The sequence below is a fragment of the Scyliorhinus canicula genome, unplaced genomic scaffold (assembly GCF_902713615.1).
Source record: "Scyliorhinus canicula unplaced genomic scaffold, sScyCan1.1, whole genome shotgun sequence".
In the NCBI taxonomy this organism is placed as follows: Eukaryota; Metazoa; Chordata; class Chondrichthyes; order Carcharhiniformes; family Scyliorhinidae; genus Scyliorhinus; species Scyliorhinus canicula.
The window spans coordinates 504,130-521,931 of NW_024056016.1; the positions used below are offsets into that span (position 1 = coordinate 504,130).

The following is a 17,802-nucleotide window of genomic DNA, read 5'->3' on the forward strand; positions in this document are numbered from 1 at the left end:
TACAGATGCTGCCAGACGTGCTGAGATGTTCCAGCATTATCTCTTCGGTTAATGTTTATGAAGCTCAAGATCGAATTTGCTTTGCCATCTATTCTCTTTAATATGACTTGTAGATGTACAAAATCTCTCTTCGCCTCTTTCTCTCTTCTCCCAAAGAGGCCAGTTGGGTTTTTATAACAATCCAGCAGTTTTCATGGTCACTTTTTCCCAGTGCCGGCCCCACAAATGACCAGATTCATTCAGCTCAATTTCACAACCTGCCTTTGTGTTTTTGTGGGTTCTCTCTCACTCCCTATTTTCTGTTTTCAATCAGTTTCACAGGGTGTTCGAAGGGGAGGCTTCAAAGTCCGGAAACTCAAACCAAGCATCACATCAGGATCTGACAGAGCCCTCAATTTATCATATCCTGAATATCAGCGGGTTTTGAACATGGAAGGAAAAAGCATCGTTCACAGTGGGGAGAAACCGTACACGTCATCAGGCCCCATGAGACAGAAATGCAGCCGCACTGAGGAGAAACCGTGGAAATGTGGGGACTGTGGGAAAGGATTCACTTACCCATCCAACCTGGAAACTCATCGACGCAGTCACACTGGGGAGAGACCATTCACCTGCTCCACATGTGGGAAGGGATTTGCTCAGTCATCCGCCCTGCTGAGTCACCAGCGAGTTCACACTGGGGAGAGACCGTTCACCTGCTCCACGTGTGGGAATGGATTCACTGAGTCATCCACACTGCGGAAACACCAGTGTGTTCACACTGGGGAGAGACCATTCACCTGCTCCACGTGTGGGAAGGGATTCACTCAGTCATCCAACCTGCTGAGTCACCAGCGAGTTCACACTGGGGAGAGACCGTTCACCTGCTCCACCTGTGGGAAGGGATTCACTGAGTCATCCACACTGCGGAAACACCAGCGTGTTCACACTGGGGAGAGACCGTTCACCTGCACCGAGTGTGGGAAGGGATTCACTCGGTCATCCCACCTGCTGAGTCACCAGCGAGTTCACACTGATGAGAGACCGTTTCAATGTCCAGACTGTGGGAAGAGCTATAAAAGTTCTGGGGAATTGATGTGTCATCAACGTGTTCACACAGACGAGAGACCGTTCAGGTGCTCTCACTGCGGGACTGGGTTCAGACAATCCTCTTACCTCACTGCACATCAACGAATTCACACCGGGGAGAGGCCATTCACCTGCCCCAAGTGTGGGAAGGGATTCACTCAGTTATCCCACCTGCTGAGACACCAACGAGGCCATAAGTAACCACAGTGATTGGATTTTGCTGTAACTCACATTCAGGACTGAACCATGTTCATTTGGGTCTCTTTCTGCTGATGACAAACTCCAGCATTTACAGGGGCTAATATTCTGGCTAAAAGTCAAATAAATTAGAATTATGTTAAATACGCAGTGTTGAAATTTTTTAATATCTCTGACACAAGTTAGTTCCTTTTGAAGTACTCTCGCTCTCCCCTGTCTCTTCCATCCTCACCTCCAACAAGAAGTGTGAGGAGTTTGTGGAGCTTCATTGTGACTGAGATTGAGTCAATCCGATGAGCTGCCTCTGCTGCTTCCCTCCCTTCCACGAGCCCACCAGACCAAACTGTCTCTAAATTTCATCCTTTTGAATTCTGGTGGCGGCCATGGAGTAGGAGGTCGCGCATTTGGGAGCTCCCGCTCGTGATGGACCTTTTGAACCTTTCTCCCGATTATTTTCGGAATTCTATTAGAAACATCGGTGGAGAGTGAGACAGTGAGGAGAAATCCCCCACCAGTATGTGGAGCCGTGGACCAGAAATGGTCGTCTAAGAAGAATTAGTTGAGCAGCGAAGCTGACTGTAGAACCTGCAGCACGGGAAAGCATGGCAGAGGCGCAGGATCCCGGTTTGGTGGCACAGTGGTCAATGTTACTGCGGGTGGAGTTCATTCAGGAGCTTCGCCAAGCAAATGAAGGCAACCTAATTAAGGCAAGGATTGATTGGGTGGAACAGGGGCTGGAAGCCCATGGACCGGCGATCCAGAAGGTGGCCGAGCACGAGGACTATTTAACCGCTTTGGAGGTGGAGGTGGGGCTGATGAGGGACCACCAGAAAAAGTTGCAGGAGGACCTGGAGAACTGGTCCCAGAGACAGAACCTGAGGATTGTCGGCCTCCTGGAGGGCAGTGAAGGGTCGGACGCAAGGGCATGTGTGACAAATATACTGGAAAAGCTGATGGGAGATGGAGCGTTTTCTCGACCCTTGGACGTAGATAGAGCGCTTGGGAGTAAGCCGCGAGCGATATGAACCTCAGAGGGTGATCCGGGTGCGAATGCACCGGTTCCTGGATAAGGAGCGGATTTTGCGGTGGGCAAAGCAGACACTGAGCTGCAAGTGGGAGAACTGTGAGCTGCGCATCTACCAGGACCTGGGCGTGAAACTGGCCAAAAGACCAGCTGGATTCAATAGGGTAAAATCGGTCCTCTTCAAGCAGGGGGTGAAGTTTGGGTTGTTATACCCAATGCGTCTGTGGGTCACGTTTGAGGGCCAAGAACTTTACCTTGAATCGCCGGACAAAGCGATGGACTTTATCAAAGACAAAAGGCTGGCAGGTGTTTGAGGGCATTGAACCTTGGGGGAGGGTATTGCGGTATCGATTCTGTTAAAGTTTCCTTAGTTTTGATCTGTACATGCAGTGCTCTCTGTGTAACAGTTTTTTAGGCCGTTGCTTAGATTTGTAAGTTAACTTTATTTCAGTAGGTAGATGGTGGAGGGATGTCTGGCGCCATGGGTGGGTTACCAGGCTAGGTGGGCTAAATCATGGAAGTGCAGTGGGGAAGGGGGTAGTGAGCAGGTGGTAAGTTTGTTAAGGGGGGTTGGGATTCTTCTGCTGCTAATAGTGGGGCGGAGGGGGAAGAGGGAGCTGCTCTGCTGACAGAGGAGAAACTATTGCTGAGAGACAAAAGGGGAGGTCGAGGACAGTGGCTGCCCGAAGGCGGGCCAATGGAGGTGAGGGACGCGAGCTGGAGGCTGGCCTAAGAAGGGTGATCAGCACATGGAACGTTAGAGGGCTGAATGGGCTGGTTAAGAGGGCTCACATGTTCACACATTTGAAGGGATTGAAGGCATACCCATAAGACCATAAGACACAGGAGTGGAAATAAGGCCATTCGGCCCATCGAGTCCACTCCGCCATTCAATCATGGCTGATGGGCATTTCAACTCCACCTACCAGCATTCTCCCCGTAGCCCTTAATTCCTCGCGACATCAAGCATTTATCTATCTCTGCCTTGAAGCCATTTAGCTTCCCGGCCTCCACTGCACTCCGCGGCAATGAATTCCACAAGCCCACCACTCTCTGGCTGAAGAAATGTCTCCGCATTTCTGTTCTGAATTTACTTGGCAATGTTACAGGAGACACACCTGAGAGCAATAGATCAGACCAGATTGAGGAAGAAATGGGTTGGCCAAGTATTTCATTCAGTGCTGGACTCTTAAGACTAGGGGGGTCGCTATCCTGATCAACAAACGGGTGGCATTTGAGGCAGGGAGAATAGTGGTGGACGTTGGGGAAAGTTCATCATGGTGAGTGGGAAACTTGAGGGGATGCTGGTGGTACTTGTGAATATATATGCACCAAACCGGGACAGTGTGGAATTCATGAGGGTGTTGGGTAAGATCCCGGACCTAGAGTTGCATAAGCTGATCATGGGGGGGGGGCTTCAGTACGGTCATTGACCCAAGGTTGGACTGGTCGAGGTCAAGGACAGGGAGGGTACCAACAGTAGTGAAGGAACTTGAAGGGGTTCATGGAGTAGATGGGGTGGGGGGGTGGTAGACCCATGGAGGTTCGGACGGCCAAGAGTGAAGTTTTCTTTTTCCTCCCATGTGCACAAAGCGTACTCCCGGACCGACTGTTTTATTCTGAGCAGGGCTTTACTGGCGGGGTGGTTGATACTGAATATTCGGCAATTGCTGTGTCGGACCATGCCCCACATTGGGTGGATTTACGGGTGAGTAAGGAGGGAGGGCAGCGCCCGCAATGGAGGTTGGGTGTGGGACTGTTAGCGGATGAGGGGGTGTGTGGGCGGGTGAGGGAGTCCATCCAGAACTATTTGGAAATAAATGATGCTGAGGAAGTCTCGGCAGCAACGGTTTGGGAAGCGCTGATGGCAGTGGTTAGGGGGGAGTTCATCTCGATACGGGCCCATAGGGAAAAGGTGGAGCGAGCAGAGAGGGATAGGCTGGTTGGGGAAATACTCCAGGTGGACAGGACATATTCGGAGGCCCCGGAGGCGGGGTTATTGAAGGAGCGGCAGAGGCTACAAATGGAGTTCGAGCTGTTATCTACAGGGAAGGCGGTGGAGCAATTGAGGAAGGTGAGGGGGGGGCGGTATATGAGTGTGGAGAGAAGGACAGTACGATACTAGCGCATGAGCTGAGGAAAAGGGAGGCGGCCAGGGAGATAGGAAGAGTGAAGGACAGAGGTGGGAACGCGGTCTTGTACCCAGCAGGGGTGAAAGGGATGTTTAAGGAGTTTTATAGCAAGTTATATGAGCCGGAACCCCCAGCTGGGGTTGAGGGGTGAGGCAGTTTCTGGGTGAGTTGAAGTTCCCGAAGGTGGAGGAAGGACTGGGGTTGGGAGCCCCGATTGGAATTGAAGAAATAGCAGAGGGGCTGGGGGCCATGCAGTCAGGTAAGGCCCCGGGACCGGATGGCTACCCAATGGAATTTTATAAGACGTTCTCGGAGATGCTGGGCCAGCTGCTGGTGAGGGTATTTAATGAGGCAAGGGAGCAGGGTGCCCTTCCCCCAACAATGTCACAGGCCTCGATCCTGAAGCGGGAGAAGGACCCTGAGCAATGCGGGTCATATGGGCCAATCTCCCTATTGAATGTGGACGCCAAACTGTTGGCCAGAATATTGGCCTCAAGGCTAGAGGGCTGTGTCCCTGAGGTAATGAGGGGAAACCAGACGGGTTTATGAAGGGCAGGCAACTTACGGCCAATGTCAGAAGGCTCTTAGATGTTATTATGATCCCCTCGGTCGGGGGGTGGGGGATGGAGGTGGTGGTTGCGATGGACGTGGATAAGGCCTGTGACCAGGTGGAGTGGAATTATTTGTGGGAGGTGTTAGGAAGGTTTGGGTTTGGGCAGGGCTTCATTGATTGGGTTCGGCTGCTGTACCAGGCACCAGTAGCAAGCGTACGAACGAATCGGCTGATGTCGCGTTATTTTAAGCTGCACCGAGGGAGGAGGCATTGGTGTCCCCTCTCCTCGCTGTTGTTTGCTCTGTTCATAGAGTCATTGGCGATGGCGATAAAGAGTATCTAAGGGCTGGTCTTGGGGGGGGGGGGGGGGGGGGGAAGAGAGAGACACAAGGTCTCGCTTTATGCTGATGACCTGCTCCTGTATATTTCCGACCCGTTGGGGGGGAGATTATGCGGATCCTTGGGGAATTCGGCCGATTACGGGGTATAAATTGAATATGGGGAAAAGTGAGATGTTCGTGATCCAGATGAGGGGGCAGGAGAGGAGACTGGGAGAGCTGCCATTCAGAATGTTGGGGGGGGGGGGGGGTGGAGTTTCCGTTATTTGGGAATCCAGGTGGCACGGGAATGGGAGACATTACATAAATTAAATATGACCTGGCTAGTAGAGCAAATGAAGGAGGACTTTAGAAGGTGGGACATGCTCCCGCTGTCACTGGCGGGGAGGGTACACACTGTGAAAGGGACGGTCTTCCCGAGATTTCTGTTTGTTATCCAGTGCCACCCACCTTTATCCCAAAGGTCTTTTATAAATGGGTAAATAAGGTGATTTGGCGTTTTGTGTGGGCGGATAAAACCCCGCGAGTGAAGAAAGTGTTGCTGGAACATAGTCGAGGGGAGGGTCGTCTGGCACTGCCGAATGTTAGCAACTATTACTGGGCGGCAAATATAGCCATGATTAGAAAGTGGGTTGGGGGGGGGGGGGGGTTGGTTGTGGGAGCGAGTAGAGGTGGCAACATGTAAGGACACGAGTCTGGGAACATTGGTAACGGCATCTCTGCCGTTCTTGCCAGCCCGGTGCTCCACAAGCCCGGTGGTGGTGGCGGCCATGAGAGTCTCGGGGCAGTGAAGGAAGCACGAGAGTGGAGGGAGCATCGGTCTGGGCCCCAATTTCTGACAACCATGTTTGTACCGGGAAGGCTGGATGGGGGGTTCCAGAGATGGCAGAGAGCAGGGATAAAGATGGGAGATTTATTCATAGATGGGAGATTCCCCTGTCTGAAAGATTTAGAGGAGAAATTTGAATTGCCGGCAGGAAACGGATTCAGGGATCTTCAGGTACGGGATTTTTTGCGAAGGCAGGTTTAGATCTTTCCGCTCCTACAGCCATGGGGATACAGGACAGGGTAGTTTCTAGAACGGGGGTGGGAGAGGGAAAGGTATCGGATATCTACAAAGAAATCATGGAGTCAGAGGTAACTCAGATAGAGGAGCTAAAGGGCAAATGGGAAGAGGAGCTATGGGGAGGGATAGAGGCAGGTCTGTGGCTGATGCGTTGAGTAGAATCAACGTGTCCTCATCATGTGCCAGGCCCAACCTGATACAATTTAAGGTTGTTCACCGGGGTCATTTTAAAAAAGATTTAGAGAACCCAATTAATTTTTTTCAATTAAGGAGCAATTTAGTGTGGCCAATCCACCTAGTCTGCACATCTTGGGGTTGTGGGGGCGAAACCCACGCAAACATGTGCAAACTCCACAAGGACAGTGACCCAGAGCTGGGATTGAACCTGGGACCGTGGCGCCATGAGGCAGCAATGCTAACCACTGTGCAGCCGTGCTGCCCCGTTCACCGGGCACACATGACGGTGACCTGGATGAGCAGGTTTCTTGGGGTAGAGGACAGGTGTGCAGCGGGGCCAGCAAATCATGTCCATATGTTCTGGGCAGGCCCGAAGCTTGGGGGATTCTTGCAGGGTTTTGAAGATGTCATGTCCACGGTACTAAAAACATGGGGGCCGAATCCAGAGGTAGCAAATTTTGGAGGGTCGGGAGTCGAGGGGGCGAGAGAGGCTGACATCTTGGCCTTTGCCTCCCCGGTAGCCCGGAGACGGATATTGCTGGCGTGGAGGGACCCAAAGCCTCCAAAATCAGAGATCTGGGTGAGCGACATGGCTGGGTTTGACGTTTACTTCATGTAAGTGATCAGTCTCTAGAAGCGTAACTCTCCCTGGCTCCTTCTTGACAGTAATTTCCTCGGAACTTGGCCTCGAGAGTCTTCAGTTCTTGGTCAGCAAGGAAGAACTTCAGAATGTCGACTTTTACCCCCAAAGTGACCCTTACCTCATGTCAGAGTTGGGCCTGTTGTAACATGACCATTGGTTAATTAGGCACTAATTTAATTGAATTGGATCTCCAATTACTGACACCACCTTCTCTCATTATCTTAGACAGGAATACAATCGAATAGTTTCATACTATCCCTTTACCTAATTCTGCACAATTCCTTATTCATACAGTTTCAAATGTTGAAAAATGAAATGAAAATGAAAATCGCTTATTGTCACGAGTAGGCTTCAATGAAGTTACTGTGAAAAGCCCCTAGTTGCCACATTCCGGCGCCTGTCCGGGGAGGCTGGTACAGGAATTGAACCGTGCTGCTGGCCTGCTTTAAAAGCCAGCGATTTAGCCTTGTGAGCTAAACCAGTTGAGGCTAATCAGAGTTGGAAGGTCTCTCTTGCTGCTATATTTATCCTCATTGCACATTCTTTATATACACAGTAATGAAGCTTTTACATTTTTAGAACAAATAAAACTCAGACTTTCACTATAACTACGGATTCATTATTATTTAATTAATTGTAAATCAATTAAGGATTACTGCTTATTTAATCATCTGTTACAGACTGGTAGCTAATTAACAGCAATTTTTAATTGATACATTTGATTAATACAAGATACATGGGTTCTCTACGGAGTAGTACTACACTCCGCATGCTTCACCTGGTGCCTGTGTCTATGTATTTACATTGTGTATTTATCGTATGTCCGAGTTTTTTCATGTGTGGAACGATCTTTCTGGACTGTACGCAGAACAAAACTTTTCGCTGTACCTCGGTACACGTGACAATAAATCAAATCTTCTTAAAAATTATTCGTTCATGGGAGGTGGGCATCACTGGCTGGACCAGCATTTACTGCTCATTCCAATTACCCTTGAACTGCGTGTCTTGTGAGGCTATTTCAGAGGGCACTTACAAATCAACCACAACATTGCTGTGGGTCTGGAGTCACGTGTAGGCCAGGACACGTAAGGAGAGCAGATTTCCTGAAGGACGTTTGTGACACAGTTGGGTTTTTACACCAACCCACAATGTCATCATTAGACTTTTAATGAAAAAAAAAGAAAATTGCTTATTGTCACGAGCAGGCTTCAATGAAGTTACTATGAAAAGCCCCTAGTCACCACATTCCGGCGCCTTTGAGCTTTTAATTGAATTGGATCTCCAATTACTGATACCACCTTCTCTCATTATCTTAGACAGGAATACAATCGAACAGTTTCATACTATCCCTTTACCTAATTCTGCACAATTCCTTATTCATACAGTTTCAAATGTTGAAAAATGAAATGAAAATGAAAATCGCTTATTGTCACGAGTAGGCTTCAATGAAGTTACTGTGAAAAGCCCCTAGTTGCCACATTCATGTATGGAAATTTGAGATTTTATTCAATTTCAATATCTGTCACAGCCACATTCGATCCCCAGAGCATTAACCTGGGTCTCTGGATTACTAGCCCAGTAACAATACCATTACTCCACTGCCCAGCCCACATAGACTTGGCAGAATATGATGTCTTGTAAATTCTCAAAATTATAAAGTAATTTATTTTTCAAACAAATTCTGACAGCTCTGCAGTTTCTGAAACATTTTGGTTGATAGTGTTATTTAAAAAAATAATGATCTAGTCTTTGCAATATAATTACCCAATACACCAATTCACTAATGATAATCACTGTTCACTACTGAAAAATCATGAACCTAATTCTTGTTTTTTGCTATGAAATCAATACATAGTTAATATAGAAAAGGTACAGAAGGTGAAATGGATGTAGGAAGCCACATGTGAGAGGTATAAAAGGGCTTCCTTGACCTTGTTACTAATGACAGTGAATGCACTACGAAAATAACAATTTAAAAACTAAATGTGATCACACATGGGACTTACAGCTTCCGACATTACAACAGTGAATACATTTCAAAAGTACTCCATTGGCTTTAAAACACTTTAGGAGGTTCAGTGGTCGTGAGAGGTTTTATAGAAATGTACATTTGTTCTAATTGTCCACAAATTTCGGATATATTACACTCGGTGTCCTCACCAGAATCATTGATAAAGGTTGAGTCTGAATTTTGTGGAATAACCACGTGATTGACACCATTTTGAGTACTCTGTGAAACTCCAGACACACCATATGCACAATTATTTGTTGTAAAAACAGTGAGTTGTTGTGAATTGGAATGCACTGTCTATAAATGGTGCTGGAATCTGATTGGACTGTAACTTCCAAAAGGTAATTTGGTACATTCTGAAAAATAAAACAAAATAGTTGAACTCTGGGATTAAATGGGTCGCTGTGCAAAGAGCTGGCACAGGAAAAATGGGCCAAATAGACTCCTCAGTGCTCAAGAGCCTTGTGTGTGTGTAAAACGAGTGGTAACAACCTGGTACCTACTGCCTATGAGGGTAGGAGATGCAGAGATGACAGAAGGATTTCAATAGGAAATTGGACAGGCACTGAGAGAAATAAACCCACAGGGATTCTGGGATAGAACGAGGCAATGGACAGACTGGCTTCCTCCACAGGGAGCCGACATAGTCCCAAAGGGCTGAATGGCCCCATTCCCCACCCTCCAGATGCTGTGATCTCAGGAGAGAAATTCAGCTGCTCCAGTCACTCCAACTAACTGGAGTCCCTCATCTCTGGTGCCATTCTTGTAAATGTCCTCTACACCCTGTCTAAGAACTTCACATCTTTCCTAAAGTGTGGAGCCTATATATGAAATGAAATGAAAATTGCTTATTGTCACGAGTAGGCTTCAATGAAGTTATTGTGAAAAGCCCCTACAGTGCCTGTTCGGGAAGGCTGGTACGGAAATCGAACCGTGCTGCTGGCCTGCCTTGGTCTGCTTTCAAAGCCAGCAATTTAGTGCAGTGTGCTAAACAGCCCCTATATTGGGTTCCATTCTAGAGGGATAGAATTGAAAAGCACGGAGGAAATGTTCAACTTGTTTAAAACAATGGTTCGACTACACTGGGAGCTCTGTCAACATTGGTGATCTCCATTTAGAAAAAGGAAATAGGGGTACTGGATAAGGTGCAACAAAGGTATCCGGGGCAGCAGGGTAGCATGGTGGTTAGCATAAATGCTTCACAGCTCCAGGGTCCCAGGTTCGATTCCCGGCTGGGTCACTGTCTGCGTGGAGTGTGCACGTCCTCCCCCAGTGTGTGTGGGTTTCCTCCGGGTGCTCCGGTTTCCTCCCACAGTCCAAAGATGTGCGGGTTAGGTGGATTGGCCATGCTAAATTGCCCGTAGTGTCCTAATAAAAGTAAGGTTAAGGGGGGGTTGTTGGGTTACGGGTATAGGGTGGATACGTGGGTTTGAGTAGGGTGATCATGGCTCGGCACAACATTGAGGGCCGAAGGGCCTGTTCTGTGCTGTACTGTTCTATGTTCTAAAGATTCATAATATACAGAACTGAGAGCATTTAACACTCGGGAAAGGCTGGGACTGCTTTTTTCTGGAAAAGAGAAGACTGATGGGTGACCTGATGGAAGTCTTTCAGATTATGAAAGGATTCAATAATCCAATAGGAATTTCAATAGACACCTCTTTACCCAGCGAGTGGTGAGAATGTGGAACTCGTTACCACAGCGAGTGGTTGAGGTGAACAGCATGAATCCATTGAACGTAAAGCTAGATACATACATGAGGGAAAAAGGAATAGAAGGAGATGCTGATTGGGGGGAGGTGGGGAAATGTAGAGGGGTGGGTGGAGGCTCATGTGGAGCATAAATACTGACACAGACCATGGCTAACCTCAGCCGGTATGGGAATTTAACCTGTGCTGTTGGTGTCACTCAGCACGAACCAGCCATGTAGCCAACTGAGCTAACCAATCCCCATGTAAATCTGTAATAATTCTTTAAATATTACCGATTGTCTGTCTCCCACCACACTATTTAATGGAGTTTCCCAGTGCAGCTCAGAAAACTTGCCCCTCATACCCTTATAGTTATCTTCTGTGAGAAGCACCAAACTAAATTAAACCATGTAACCACCACAGCCCATCTTCATGGCAATATGGCATGATTTTTGGGGTTCCCAAACAGAAATGGTAATAAAACATCTTCCAACCTCCAAACACCCTTTCACTCTTTGATCCTTGTGAAATGTGCAACCAGATATTCGCAAGAAGGTTCAGAGAGAATCAGCCCACTGGGAGACGAAGCCGTGAGACCGGCCAGTCCAGCAGAAAGAAATCCTCTGACCATCCCCATTGACCAACAGAATGAACAAAATGCAGTCCTCGATGTAATTGAGAACAGAAACAATAACAGCAGAATCCAATCCCTGTAATCAGTTGTGAACTTGTTGGTGTCTCAGGAAATGCGATGAATGACAAAATCCCTTCGCACATTGAGAGCAGGTGAATGGCCTCTCCCCAGTGTGAACTCCCTGGTGTGACTGCAGACGGCATAACCGAGTGAATTGTGTAAATAGAGGTGAACATGTTTGAGTTATGGGGGTGACACCCATGCAGACACTTGGGAGAACGTGTCTCCACACGGACAGTGACCTGGGGCCAGGATTGAACACTGGTCCTCAGCTCCGTCAGACCGCAGTGCTAACCACTGCGTCACCTAACGATTTAGGAGGGAACAAAATGCAATATCTCCAAATTTGCAGATGACACAAGTTGCTTGGTAGGGTGAGCTGTGAGGAGGTTGCAGAGATCCTTCAGTGTGATTTAGAGAAGGTGAGTGAGTGGGCAAATGAATGGCAGATACAGTATAATTTGAAAAATGCGAGGTTATCCAGTTTGGTAGCAAAACGAGAAGGCAGGCTATTATCTGAATTGTCATAAATTAGGAGAGGGAAATGTGCAACGAGACCTGTTTATCCTCATACGCCAGTCACTGAAAGTAAACATGCAGGCAAAGAAGGCAAATTATATGCTCGCCTTCATTGCGAGCGGATTCAAGTACAGGAGCAGGAATATCTTGCTGTCATTATACAGGGCCTTGGCAAGGCCATACCTGGAATATTGTGAGCAGTTTTGGTCTCCTTATCTGAGGAAGGATATTCTTGCTCTAGAGGGAGTGCAGCGAAGGTTTACCAGACTGATTCCTGGGATGGTGGGACTGACGTATGAGAGATTGAATCAGTTAGGAATGTATTCGCTGGAGTTCAGAAAAATGTGGTGGGGGGGGGGGATCTCATAGAAACCTATAATATTATAACGGGACTTGACAAGGGAGATGCAGGAAAGATTTTCCCGATGGTGGGAGTGTATAGAACGAGAGGTCGTGGTCTGAGAATACGGGGTAGACCATTTGGGTCAGAGATGAGTAATTTCTTCAGAGAGTGGTGAGCTTGTGGAATTTGTTACCACAGGAAATAGTTGAGGCCAATACATTGTATGTTTTCAGGAAACAGATATACCATTTAGAGCGAAGGGAATCAAAATGGGATTAGGCTATGGAGTTGGATGGTAAGCCATGATCATAATGAATGGCAGAGCAGGCGCTAAGGGCCAAATGGCCTCTTCCTGCTCCTATTTTCTATGTAATCCCTTCCCACACTGAGAGCAGGTGAACGGCTTCTCCACAGTGTGAACTCGCTGGTGAGTCTGCAGGATATGCTGGCACCCCTGATGGTGGAGATGTTTAAGGAGGCGATAGGGAAGGGGGTGTTACAAAAAAATTTGGGGCAGGGATCGGTTTCCCTGTTGCTCAAAAAGATAAGGATTCGATGGAGTGTGGGTCGTATAGGCCCATATCACTTTTAAACGTGAACGCAAAGGTATTAGTGAAGGTACTGGTAGGTAGGCTGGAGAAGTGCCTCCTGAAGGTGATAGGTGAAGTTCAGACGGGGTTTGTGTGAGGGAGGGAGCTCTTTTCAAACGTTAAGAGGGTATTGAACGTGGTTATGGCGCCGGCAGAGGGGAAGGAAACAGAGGTGGTTGTGGTATTGGATGCCGAGAAAGCATTTGACCGAGTAGAATGGGGGCACTGATAGCAGTTCTGGTGCGGTTTGGGATTGGTCCACGATTTGTGGACTGGGTAAAGCTACTGAATAAGGAGCTGGGGCCAGTGTCCGCACAAAAAACATCAACTCGAGATACTTTTCTCTCCACCGTGGGACTAGGCAGAGATGTCCTATGTCCCCCCCCCCCCTGCTGTTTGCACTCGTGATTGAGCCATTGCATTAAGACGTTTGGGGTATGGAAAGGGATAGTGGGGGGGGGGGGGGGGGGGGGGGGTGACTAGAGCACAGGGTGCCCTTGTCTGCCGATGACTTGTTATTATATGTGTTGGAACCAAGTGTGTCAGGAGGGGGAATATTGGAGCTGCTTCGGGTGTTTGGGTTTTTCTCGGGGTACAAATTAAATCTAGACAAGAGTGAGTAATTAGTGGTGTTCAGGCCGGGAGTGGGGGCAGGGGTGGGGGGGCTGCCATTCCGTAGGGCAGGGGTTCACTTTAGATATCTGGGGGTGCAGGTTGCTTGCGATTGGGGAGGGGGGTCACTGGAGGGTCGGTTAAAATGAACATGTTGCCGCGATTTCTGTTTATTTTCCAATGCCTGCCGCTTTTCCTGCCAAAAACATTTTTTGGAGAGTTTTAAGGAATAATTTCCTACTAGTGGAAACATCTTCTCCATGTCCACTCTACCCAGGCCTCGCAGTATCCTGTAAGTTTTAATAAGATACCCCCACATCCTTCTAAATTCCAACGTGTACAGACCCAGAGTCCTCAACCATTCCTCATACGACAAGCTCTTCATTCCAGGGATCATTCTTGTGAACCTCTTCTGGACCGTTTCCAAGGCCAACACATCCACTTAGATACGGGGCCCAAAACTGCTCTTAATACTCCAAATGGGGTCTAATTAGAGCCTTATATAGCCTCAGAAGAACATCCCTGGTCTTGTATTCTCGCCCACTCGACCTGAATACATTGCATTTGCCTTCCCAACTGCTGACTGAACCTGCACGTTAACCTTTCTTTAAAATTTAGAGTACCCAATTCATTTTTCCAATTAAGGGTAAGTTTAGCTTGGCCAATCCAACTACCCTGCACATCTTTTGGTTGTGGGGGAGAAACCCATGCAAACACGGGGAGAATGTGCATACTCCACACGGACAGTGACCCAGAGCTGGGATCAAACCTGGGACCTCGGCGCCGTGAGGCTGCAGTGCACCTGCACGTTAACCTGAAGAGAATCTTGAACAACGTCTCCCAATTTCCGTTGTGCTTGTGATTTCCTCAGCATTTTCCCATTTAGAGAATAGTCTATGCCTCCATTTCTCCTTCCAAAGTGCATAACCTCACACTTTTCCATATTGTATTCCATCTGCCACTTCTTTGCCCACTCTCCTAGCCTTGCTCAGCATTGCTTCTTTTTCTAATCACTTTAAATGAATGCCCTCTGTTTATAATCTTGCCCTAAATATGACTTGCTAGATCAAACGTCTATTGCAGATCCTTATCTTTAATGTGGTCAAGTGCCTTTCCATTTGAGAACTGTAGCTAGGGCAGCACGTGGAGCAGTGGTTAGCAGTGGGAAGTGGGACTACAGCGCTGAGGACCTGGGTCACTGTCCATGTGGAGGTTGCACATTCTCCACGTCTCTGCATGGGTTTCACCCCCACAACCCAAAGATGTGCAGGTTAGGTGGATTGGCCAGGCTAAATTGCCCCTTAATTGGAAAAAAAAATAATAATAATTGGGTACTCTGAATTTATTATTTTTTTTAAAAAGGATTATTTGTAGCTTCCCCACCAATCAGTTTTTTCCATTATCCTGAAGTGACCTTATTTTTATCGGGAGTTAGCTGAAGTGTGTTCCTAACCTCTCATTATCTAAGTTTCCATTCACCATTTTTCTGTCCACCTGACCCAGTCCATGGCTTTCTCCCTCATTGTCTAAAACACATCAGCAACTTTTGTATAACCCTGGTGCATATATTTCAGTCTAAATCACTGATATATACCGGAAAACTGTGGAGCCCCACTGGAAACAGACGTCCAGGCATCATTCAGTCCTGGATGTGACTAACAGCAGCAACAACAGCTGAATCCAAACCCTGCTGTTGCCTGTGAACTTGCTGATGTCTGTGCAGGTTGTTTGACTGAGCGAATTTCCTCCCACACACAGAGCAGTTAAACAGCCTCTCCCCAGTACCGCTCCGACGTGTGGGCCACATTGTAGCACAGTGGGTAGCACTGTTGCTTCAAAGCTCCAGGGTCCCAGAATTCCCGGCTTGGCTCACTGTCTGTGCGGAGTTTGCACGTTCACCCATGTCTGCGTGGGTTTCCTCCGGGTGCTCCAGTTTCCTCCCACAGGTCCAAGAATGTGTAGATTAGGTGGATTGGCCATGCTAAATTGCCCTTAGTGTCCAAAACGGTTAGGTGGGGTTATGGGTTAGGTTGGAGGTATGGGCTTAAGTAGGTGCTCTTTCAAAGGGCCAGTGCACTCGATGGGCCGAATGGCCTCCTTCTGCACTGTAAATTCTATGATTCTGTGTCAGTGTGAACTCGCTGGTGTTTCAGCAGATGCTGTTCACTTTTAAATCTCTTCTCAGTCAGATCATTTAAAAGGTTTCTGATCAATGTGAACAAGTCGGTGTGTCATTGAGTGGGATGACTGAGTAAATTTCTTGTCACACACGGGGCAAGAGTACGGCCTCTGCCCAGTGTGAACTCGCTGGTGTTGCAGACGCTGGGATGAACATATGAATCTCTTCCCACACACGGAGCAGGTGAACGGCCTTTCCCAGTGTGATTGTCTTGGTGTCTCAGTAAATCCTTTTTAGCTTTAAAACTCTTCTCACAGTCAGCACATTTAAAAGGTCTCTGATCAGAATGAACAACTTGGTGTCTCAGGAGGTGCCATGACCGAGTGAATCCCTTCCCACACACGGAGCAGGTGAATGGCCTCTCCCCAGTGTGAATGCGTTGGTGTCTCAATAAATCCTTTTTAGTTTTAAAACTCTTCTCACAGTCAGCACATTTAAAAGGTCTCTGATCAGAATGAACAAGTTGGTGTTCCTGGAGGATTGATGACTGAGTGAATCCCTTGCCACACATGGAGCAGGTGAATGGCTTCCCTCCAGTGTGATGGCACTGATGTATCAGTAAATCATTTCTGCTTTTAAAGCTTTTTGCACAGTCAGCACATTTAAACGGTCCATGGTCAGAGTGAACCTGACGGTGAGACCAGAGGTTTGACGAATCATTAAATCTCTTCCCACATTCCAAACAGGTAAATGGCCTCTCCCCAGTGTGAGTGCGTTGATGTAACAGCAAACTATTTGTGCTTTTAAAGCTCTTCTCACAGTCAGCACATTTAAAAGGTCTCTGATCAGTATGAACAAGTTGGTGCGTCAGGCGGTGGGATGACCGAGTGAATCCCTTCCCACACACGAAGCAGGATGAATGGCCTCTCCCCAGTGTGAATACGTTGATGTGTCAGTAAATCCTTTCTGCGTTTAAAGCTCTTTCCACAGTCAGCACATTTAAAAGGTCTCTGATCAGTATGAAGAAATCGGTGTGTCAGGAGGTGTGATGACCGAGTGAATCCCTTCCCACACACAAGGCAGGTGAATGGCCTTTCCCCAGTGTGGATGCGTCGATGAGTTTCCAATTCAGACGGGGAATTACATCCTATCTCACAGTCCCCACATTTCCACGGTTTCTCCATAGTTATCGACAAGTTATCAGGTGTAGGTGGGATACAGATTTGATGTCACTGTCAGACCAGCTGTGATGTTATGAAATGGTAGAACAGGCTCACGGGGCTGAATGTCCTATTGCTGCTTCTTGATTCCTTTGGTGCGAATGTCCTTATGTCTCTCCAACTTGGATCATCAGTTGAAGCCAGAGTACGGTGTGTCCCTGATGTAAATGCTGCAATTTATTTTCATGCTGTGTGATTGGTTAAAGCGCAGTTCCAGCTAACTGTGGAAAATTACGTAGATGTCTGTGTCTCGGTGCTTTTCCAATCATAGTAATTTTTGAAATCTTTTCCGCAAAGACAAAACAGACAAACATTTCTCCTTCCACGTTGAAAGGCCGGTCCTGATGAATCAAGTGACTCTGGCAGATCTCGACATGATGTTCCATCTGCAAATATTCTGTAAAAAGAGATACATTGAAATACTGTGAATATATAAACAGGCCATTCTGTCACAGATTCTGCTGTTGTCCGTAGTCGGCACACATCTCCGACTGTCCCCCGATCTTATCTCAGCCTTTCAGCTGATTTTCGATTCCATTTTCTCTCATGCGTTTGCCCCGTTCCCTTCTGAAAACATCTCAGCACTTTCTTCAGCTCATTTCCATGTAATGAATAACACATTCTACACATGTGATGAATACATGTGTCAGTATTGCCCCCTTTGATTTATTCGTAACTCTTGTATTTATGACTCAATGTTTATTCCTTGTTTACGACAGAAAAAATGCCCACTCCATTTATTCCTTCCTGAGAGCTGTAATCTGTCATTTTACAAAAGTCATCACAGTCACTCGAAGACAGAA

General features: G+C 47.5%; 1 protein-coding gene across 1 annotated transcript; it reads left to right on the forward strand.

The window, feature by feature from the left end:
• Positions 1-519: 519 nt before the first annotated feature.
• On the forward strand, positions 520-1,294 carry LOC119961612 (gastrula zinc finger protein XlCGF8.2DB-like; the record flags this gene model as incomplete). The annotated part of the gene is made up of 2 exons (XM_038788905.1): positions 520-1,076; positions 1,143-1,294. Coding segments are annotated over 2 exons (684 nt in total), but the record flags the coding sequence as incomplete, so codon positions are not given.
• Between the last annotated feature and the right edge of the window lie 16,508 nt (positions 1,295-17,802).